At 35.1% G+C, this 9,696-nt stretch overlaps 1 protein-coding gene across 1 annotated transcript; it reads left to right on the plus strand.

Annotated features, from left to right (window-relative positions):
* Window positions 1–285: 285 nt before the first annotated feature.
* LOC145006536 (RNA binding protein) lies at window positions 286–1,216 on the plus strand. The gene has a single exon (XM_078965614.1). The coding sequence runs from the start codon at window positions 411–413 to the stop codon at window positions 972–974; it is 564 nt and encodes a 187-aa protein (XP_078821740.1). The 5' UTR covers window positions 286–410; the 3' UTR covers window positions 975–1,216.
* Window positions 1,217–9,696: the final 8,480 nt, after the last annotated feature.

Genomic DNA, 9,696 nt, shown 5'->3' on the forward strand with positions numbered 1-9,696 from the left:
AACAAATATTTTATTTAATTGAATATATTATTTATCTAAAATCATATGATTGAAAAATGATATGATCAAAAATAATTTGATCCAAAATAATATGATTAAAAAATATCATCCTCATTAGGACCATTCTTGCAAAGATTTTCAAACTTAGGTACCGTCTTTGTAAGAAATTCCTCATAAAGACCAAATTTGGTACATTTTACTAAACATAAAGACCATTTGTGTAATTTTGTCTTTAAAATCATTTTTATTTATTTTTACCCGTAATATTAATATCGTTATGTTATCTTAAAGACATAAAGCTCAAACCTAATTCTGAGCTTCTAGCCGTCTTCTTCTCCCAAATCAAAAACCCTAAACTTTCTCTGCTTCTTTCTTTCATTCGAATCACATCTACAGTTGAACCAATAGAGATGAGGCCATTAGACGAAGCCGAGACGACTCAAGTATTCGAGAAGCTATTCAAATTCACAGGCAACAATCTCAAGAACCTCGTCGATTCTCCATCACACGAAGGCCCCGATCAAAACCCAGGTCGCTATTGCTTCCGTCTCCACAAGAACAGAGTCTATTACGTCTCGGAATCACTAGTCAAACGCGCCACCAACGTGAAGCGAGAAAACCTCGTCGCCATGGGGACCAACATCGGCAAATTCACAAAAAGCGGCAAGTTCCATCTAACGATTCAGGCCTTGAATCTGTTGGCTGCTAATGCGAAGCATAAAGTGTGGCTAAAACCCACTTCGGAGATGTCGTTCTTGTACGGGAACGATGTCGTGAAAGGTGGGTTAGGCAGGATTACTGATAACATCAATGCGTATGACGGGGTGGTAGTGTTTTCTATGTCGGATTTGCCTTTGGGATTTGGGATTGCTGCGAAATCGACTCAGGATTGTAGGAAGATGGACCCTAATGGGCTTGTGGTTATTCGCCAGGCTGATACTGGGGAGTATTTGAGGAATCAAGACGACCTTTGAAGAAGAATTAAGAGCCCAATGTTTGGTAAGTGCGAGTTATTGGGCATTGTTTGTATGTGCTACCTCATGATTATGATATGAACTTGATAAAAAGTTATTATCTTGATTTAGTTTTGCAAGTTAGTCACTTGTTCTTTTTGGGTATCAAATGAGTTTTGTAGTTGAGTATCTAATTAACAATTATGGATTATGATATTGTTGATGATTAATGGTATGATCGTATAAGTCAAGATTCGTTTCAATTCTATACAAAATTATGGGATTTTCTTGCTTCAGTTACATTGCAAGATGAGATAGAACATATGATTTCTTGAATCATTTGTGTAGTACTGTAGTCCACGCTAGCTGTTTTAGGCAGTTTGACTTGCTAGTTCTGACTTGTATGTGTTTTTCGGATGATTGTGTATGAGTTTGCTTATTAGGTTAGAACTTAAAACCATGATCTTATTGTTTATTACCTGAGTTTGTATTCATATGGTTTGATTAATGAGCTGTTGGGAGAAGGGTTCTCAATTGTGAATGTTTTGCTTCTATTCACAATCATTTATGTGTTGTGCTCCTTTATTTACACTTATTCTCCAATAAGTAATAGAAGTTTTTAAATGAGTGTTTTTTAAGTACCCCTTTTTTATGTTATGACATGACAAAACAACTTTAGTAAACATATGATAAGAGAGGACAGGAGTGATTAGAAGGGTTTGTAACACACGTGCATTGGATTAACACTATTTTGAATTTTTTATGTCATTTAAGGTGTTGAATAAGTCATTATTTATTGCATATGCATTGTTCTTGCATGTAAGGTGTTGAATAAGTCGTTATTTATTGCATATGCATTGTTCCAGATTATGGGTTCAGGAGTCTCTAGTTATATGTTAATGGGTATAATGAGAATGTGACTATCTCTAGTTATAAATAAGTCATTATTTATAGACTGATTCCATGTTGACAAATAGATATAATAAAATGTGTATTTGTTGGAAAATATGTTTTGGGTTGTTAAAAGTTGGGAAATAATTTATAAGCAGCTTCTAGCGTTTGACAAAAAGCTCAGTTGCTTTTTATTATTCGGTTTGGTTTGGGTTTTGGTTGCTATTTCCACTATTTTGTTGAACCAAACAATAGTAAAATAAAATATAATTTTCATTTATATCATTTTATAAAATATGTTTCAATTTTTCTTAATAAAGTTTATAACTTTATATCATATTCTTTGTGATGGTTTTAATTAGTTTGTTAATTTTGTCTTAATCACTTCTTCAAACGTATATTCTTTTCAATTCATATCTTTTTTTAATTTGTTTGTTAATTTTGTCTTTTATCACTCCTTCAAACGTATATTCTTTTCAATTCATATATTTTTTTAATCGTAACTTGTCACTCTAGACATTCCATTTAACAAAATTGTGTAACGATCAAACAATATAAGAACAAAATTTTGTTTAATGACCAAACAATATAAAGAATGATAAGTTTCACAAATTTTCTTTTAATAATTTGGATGTTAAAAAATTGATTAAATTGAACCGAACAAATTGATAATCGATTAAACTGACCAAATAGAAATCAAAAATGGATCGTTGGAGATATATTAAATAACCAACTAGATTTTGAAGGTTCCTAAAATATTAATGACTATCTTGAATTAATCGATAATCGATTAAACTGACCAACTAGAAATAAATCAAAAGGGGATTATTGGAGAAACATTAAAGTTAGCCAACTAGATTTTGAAGGTTTCTAAAATGTTGATGACAATCTTGAATTAATCGACCAAATAGAAATAAATCAAAAGGGGATTACCGGAGAAACATTAAAGTTAACCAACTAGATTTTGAAGGTTCCTAAAATGTTGATGACTATCTTGAATTACTCGATAATCGATTAAACTGACCAAATAGAAATAAATCGAAAGGGGATTATTGGAGAAACATTAAAGTTAACTAGACAGATTTTGAAGGTTCCTAAAATGTTAATGACTATCTTGAATTAGTTCAAACCATGCATAGAACCATTGAAGTTAAAGATGAAACTTGAAAGACAGCCAAAGGTAAGAAAAAAATCAAGACTTGGTACAAGCCAAAAAGGTTTCTTACAAGCCATTATCAAGCCAACATTTCCTATGTAGAGTACTACGTAAAGAAGATAAAAACTGCAAAAATGCTCTATGTAGTATGTATTTTTTTTTTTTTTTCGGGTTTTGGTCCAAACCCTAAATTTTTTTGGATTGGTGGTCATTTAGAACTAGTTTCGTTGCATATTTGATTCCTCCGAATATTAAAATAACTGTAATACCCTTGGGGTATTTCCTTTCAAATTTTCTTTCACTTTTTTTAAGTCTAATACTTATTTAATTATTAAAATAATTAAAAAATAAGAAGGGCTCACCACCACCCCCTCCTCCTCCTCCCCCCCCCCCTCTCTCTCTCTCTCTCTCTCTCTCTCTCTCTCTCTCCCCCCACACACACACACACACAAGACGAGTATTATCCTAAAGCCACGACTACTGTCGTCGTAAAGCCACCACCACCGCTGCCTAAATCTTGCTTATTAAGGAGGTTTACCTATTAACTGCAATCATTAAATTCAACTGGAATAACTTCTGAGCTTGGGACTAAGCATATGGATCTTTCGTTTACCTTGAATTAGCCACTGGAATGTCGTTTATTTTCTTGTATTTTGTAAGCGTGTGAGAAAACGATGCCCAAAACATTTTGGGGTTTATTTTTTATCAAAAAATTCACACCATTAAAAAATTTAGGGCTTGTTCTCAAACAAACCAAATGTAAAATCAAACCTGAGATAGAATAACAATGGTTGGATACTTCCCCACAAATTGAAATCAATCACATGTGTTGAGATTCTCTTAAAGGTGAACAGGGGCTCCCCTCTCAAACATTGTTTTTTATGATTTTTGAAGAACAGTGGAAAATAAAGGCTCTCTCTCTCTCTCTCTCTCTCTCTCTCTCTCTCTCTGTCACACCCCAAAACCGGAACGGCGGAAAAGTTCTGGGGTGGATGATGTCATGTCAAGTATCACAACATACGCAGTATAGTAATCAAAGTACAACAACCATTGCATTAATAGTAATAGTTTTACATGGTTTACATTACATTACAACATCAAAGTAATACAAGTAATAATATAGATGCAGCTTGGTACTAAACTGTCCTCATCTAAAAGCTCCCGGAATGTACCTGTCTAAAGTTGACCTGAGAATAGAAGTTATTTGAAAAGCGAGTATCAGCATTTTTTACAAATGCTGGTGAGTTCATAAGTATTTAGTGTCATTTCATCCAAATAACTTTATATAAGTAGTAGTTTTAAAGTATACAGTGAATTAGAGTCCTTTCCAGAAAATTCTATATTTTCTAATTAAAAGCAGTCTCCTACCAAGACTGGACAGAGTTATGTGGTAAAAATTAATTTTTCCTTAACACTATCATTTTGAACAAGTGGTATCGATTTTGAAAGAAAGTAGGAGAATATCAGGGAAAATAACATATGCCTCAGCAGTGAAGACTGTTGACTAAGGCAAAAGAAATCATAGACTCCAGGGGAGTATCGAATGAACGATACGCCTGGCTCAGTCTAACAAAAAGGGAGACGCAGACCCCAGACAGTATCAAATGAAAGATACATCTAGCAAGGTCTAAAAACAGTGAACACAGACCCCAGACAGTATCAAATGAATGATACGTCTAGCAAGATCTAAAAACAGTGAACACAGACCCCAGACAGTATCAAATGAATGATACGTCTAACAAGGTCTAAATACAGTGAATACGGTGTTAAAACCCGTTACCTTAAGGCCATGAATTATAAGGTAACCCCGAGATACTTGCAACCATACTAATAGACACTAGAGAACTTGACGCCCTGTAAGCATCGGTAATAATGTGACATATGTCACCCTTTGGGCTTGGTAGGCTGGGGACTGTAGCTAGCAGTCAGGGTGCGGGGGTGTCAATCCCATATAGATCTATACACATAATCCCCGCTCTCCCTACAAGAGACTCTGGTTACTATCCTGACAACGGAGAATGCCGTGTACTGAAGATGTATCTCGTGTAGTGAGATATGATGTGAAATACTGGACTAATGATAGAGACTCACAACTGAACCGACTAATGTAAACCTATATGTCTATGCTTGTATACATAATGTATAACTAATGATCAAACGACCTTCGGACGGGCATTCGATCCCACCAGACCACATCTCAACGAAGAAAAGGAAATAGGGCGAACTAGCCTTCCTAAATCCTTTAAACATTATTTATATAACTATACAATGCATAGGCATACATTTAACTAAGTTTAAGTTTTTAACAAAGTAGGAGTGTTTCACAAGGTATAAGAGTTAACGAATAGGGGCGTATCGTGAAGTAGAAGCACATCGTGAAGTATAAGCGTATTGTGAAGTATAAGTGAATCGTGAAGTATAAGCGTATCGTGAAGTATAAGCGTATTATGAAGTATAAGTGAATCGTGAAGTATAAGTGTATCGTGAAGTATAAGTGAATCGTGAAGTATAAGTGAATCGTGAAGTAGAAGCGTATAATGAAGTATAAGTGTATCGTGAAGTAAAAGTGTATCATGAAGTAAAAGCGTATCGTGAAGCAGAAGTGTATCACTAAGTAAAAGTGTTAACAAAGTAGTAGCATTAACTACGAGGAAGCATAACGAAGCGGTAGTATCTAACAAAGTGGGAGTATAAAACATGGAAGAGAACTTTGATGAAATCTTTGAAAAACCTTTATACTTTGAGAAAATCATTCATAAACAAGTTTTGATTATAACCTTGATAAAGTAGAGAAAACCTTTATTTAAAATGTTGTTGTAACACAGTTTGGAATAAAACATACAGCACGAGAGGCAATTTGAGAAAAGCTTTGAACACATAAAGACGTTTTAGAAAACCATTTACAGTATCATACTTGGTAAAACAGTTGACAGTGTAATGAATCCTTGTGCATGCGGGTTATCAATCACATGTGATTGATATGATAACTGGCATGTTTAACTTGTATTCCCCTCCCCCCCATAAAAGCATGTAAAAAAATTTAAAAGGTTAATTCAGGGGTATGAACTTACCTGTTGTAAGTGGATCCGACGAAGATGTCGGTTGGGTGCTCGGTGTCAAGTAAAAACTTGAACACACTTAGTGACCTATTAACATATGATAACATATGTTTGCATACAATTAGTAAAGTGCGGAAAACACTTTGATTAAGTGCTAGGGGTGTCCCGGGTAACATTTTAAGGGTGTGTGTGGCTTAGATAGGGAGTTTACTCTTTAAGAGTAAACTCTTTATAGAGTTCACGGCCCTGGGACTAACTCCCCATGAGTTTACAGCTGTAAACTCATGGTGAGGGTGTTCTAGGATGCCAAAATGTCTTATATCACTCAAGGAATTAGGCTAGACTCAAATCTAGGGCTTATGAAGGGTTTAAGCCTCACATGGACCATTTTTTGGGAGTTTATGGCAGTAAACTCCTACTCACCCTTTCTTTTTGTGTTTTGAGGTCTTAAATGGTAGATAATAAAGTTCTATGCATTTTTCCAAGACAAATGGGGAGTTTAGGGCATCGTCTGGGCACCTTTTAGGAGTTTAGGGCCCATGGACCTTTCCTAGGGGGGATTTACGACCGTAAACTCCTATTTCCTTGGTTTCTTTAATGTTTAAAGCATTTACATTCGTGGAATTGCTTCTAGACATTTTTCCAAGGCCATAGGAGGTGTTTAGGGGCATTTCTAACACTTAAACTTGAGTTTACGCCCCATGAAGAGGAGTTTACGGCCCAAGCATTTCTTGGGTAGTAAACTCAAGTTTACTCCCCAAAATTATAGTTCAAGGTGTTTTAAGTCCGAATGTGTAAGTCCACAAATCATATCTAAGCCTTAGGGGCAAATTGGAGGGGTTTTGGGGCTTAAAAACCCCATTTAGGGGTGTTCACGGTCCAAGAGTGTTCTTGGGCTGTAAACACATCATTTTGCCCCTATTTGATGTCTTAAACATGAATTCGCATGTTAACTAAGCTATACAACAAGTTAGGGTAGATTGCTTACTCGTTTGGGGCTCGAAACGGACGATTTTGGCTCGGAAATAAGTTGTAGAGAGAGAGAGAGAGAGAGAGTGGAGAGAGAGTGAAAAAGTCTCTAATGGACTCCACTCACCCTTATATAGGGGTTTGAGTTGGGTCTTAGTGGGAATCTATCCGATACTGCTGTTAAACGGGGCTTTTTGGTCGCACCTGATTAAACGGTCGTATTTTGACTTGGTTGAAACTAAACATTTTTAAGGGCATTTTGTGGGTGTTTCTAATTTATTTCAACATTCATGAAGTCATTCAAAAAGTCCCAAATTAATTAACCAGTCCAAAAGTTAACAGACAGTTAAATATACGAGGCTTATTAACGGAAGAAGGGGTTAAAATGACAGCATAAATTTCGGGTTGTCTCTGTCTCTGTGTGTGTGTGTGTGTGTGTGTGTCTCTCTCTCTCTCTCTCTCTCTCTCCTTTTCTTTCTTTCTCGATTTGCTTCATTTCTTATGATATGTACATATTCAAATCATATCCTGTTTTTTCTTATTTCCTCGAATTGCATATTGAAAATGATGATGGTGGTGTTAATGGTGGTTTATATGGCAGTGGTGCTTGTTGGTTGTGTCTTTTATGAAGAAAGTTAACCGGGTATGGTGTTTTGAAAGTGATGTTGGACAAGGTTATTCTATTGGATCTTATACATGATGACCAAGCTTGTGAAATGGAATCAAAGACAACGTGGATCTGTAAACATGTGTATGTGTGTGTGTGTGTTTGTGTGTTTGAAGAAAAACCCAAATCAATGTGTAAACATGAAACTTCCATCAGATTTAACCATCTTGAACCTTCATAAAAAAGATGATGAACAATGAATCTATAAAATGTGTGTGTGTGTGTGTGATGTTTGTGTTTTTTCATACATGAGAGAGAGGTAGACCCATATCTAAATGAAACCTTAAAATAAACATAAAAAAATATTAGGAGGTGTAACGTCTTTGTTTCTTGGCTAGGCATTAATGATGATGTAATAGTTAAGGTTAACCTTTGTAAATCGTTTTGAAATAATAAAAATGTATTATTTGAGTATTATGTGTATTATGTTTAATTGTGTGACTTAAATGAATTAAGAATAAATATGAGTGTTAAAATAAAATATTAGATAAGCCCAATATCTATACATAAAGAGCTAGTGGTCGTGACAAGGATTCCGAATATATAAAGAATGCCGAAATCCGAGTTATAACGAAGAAGTTATGACCCTTCGAAGTTTCGCGACAGAACTGGTACGATACTGCGTGACGTAAATAGTGAATTTATGATAGAACGATTTTTTAGCGATCTAAACAAAAGTTGTAGAATACGTTAAACTGAGAGCGTGCATGAAAAGAATGTCTAAATCTAACTTCGTATGAGGAAGTTATGATTTTTCGAGGTTTCGACTTAACCGTATACAACCCAAAGTTTGAATATGATATCGAGTGATTTCTAACCGAGACAATCTAAACGAGAATCGAAAATCTCGTTAATAGTTGTGACATCCTCAAAATCACGGCCAGAAAAGACCGATTTAATTTATGATTTTAAAATAATTTCAGAATAATCATTTGACTAAAAGAGTTGCGGAATTTTTCCCCAAAACAAAACATGATAAAATAAGGTTTATCAAAACGTTTCATAAAGAAATGTATTTTCACTATTTAACAAAACTCGGGATGTCATGTTCCGATACAGACACAAAAGCATAAACAATAAAACATAGACCTTACACGGTTACATACAACTACTGGTCTATAAACAAAAACATCTTCACAAGTTCTCCAACTTATGCTCTCGCACCACTACCTGTAATACAAAGAAACTGAGTGGGTCAGACTTGGGAGTCTGGTGAGCATATAGGGTTTTCAACCCACAATAAATAATTATATTTAATTTCACCAACCAATAATAACCCGATTACCCATTCCCGTTATCCTCACTTTACGTCCCTAAAACAACAACTATCACAAGGGACCTAGTCTAAGAATTTTCATCGGGACGGACATTACTACAAAAGGGGCTTCCTCAACAATAATGTCCTAAAGACAACCATGAGGGGATATAATACAACAAATGAACACCCAAGTTCACTACACCTACATGTTATAAGCCTGCCAGCGTTCCACTGAACTGTCTAGAAAAGTCTGTGGTCGTCATCCATATTCTGTTGGACAACTTGATCATAATCACATCGAGGCCTCTCATAAGTTTATCACACATAAACTATCTACCCAAGTTTTACCCAACATTTTTGTAGATAACAACATACATATACATTCATATGCAACTTAAAAACTGATAAGATACTCATTCAATACTCATTCCAAATAAACAGATAACATATATATATATATATATATATATATATATATACACACACACACACACACATGTATATTTATACACACGTAACATGTATTCTAAAGTAGATACTTCATATCTATGTGTTAGAAGAAAGGGAATATACACTCACTTGATCAGAAGATGATTGGGTAGCATTACGGCTTGTAGAAGTAGTATTCTTCGGTGAAACTGGAAGATCTTCACACTTTGGGCTTCTCGCAAGTAGAGCTTCGGCTCATAAACTATTTTCTTCTCGGGATCTTCGGGCTTCGGGACTTGCTTCGGGTCTCGAGA

This window comes from Lactuca saligna, chromosome 7 (genome assembly GCF_052625555.1).
Source record: "Lactuca saligna cultivar CGN05327 chromosome 7, ASM5262555v1, whole genome shotgun sequence".
Lineage (NCBI taxonomy): Eukaryota > Viridiplantae > Streptophyta > Magnoliopsida > Asterales > Asteraceae > Lactuca > Lactuca saligna.

Bases quoted from the DNA above. Each gene is read 5' to 3' on its own strand.
- LOC145006536 (XM_078965614.1), top strand. From the start codon at position 411: ATGAGGCCATTAGACGAAGCCGAGACGACTCAAGTATTCGAGAAGCTA.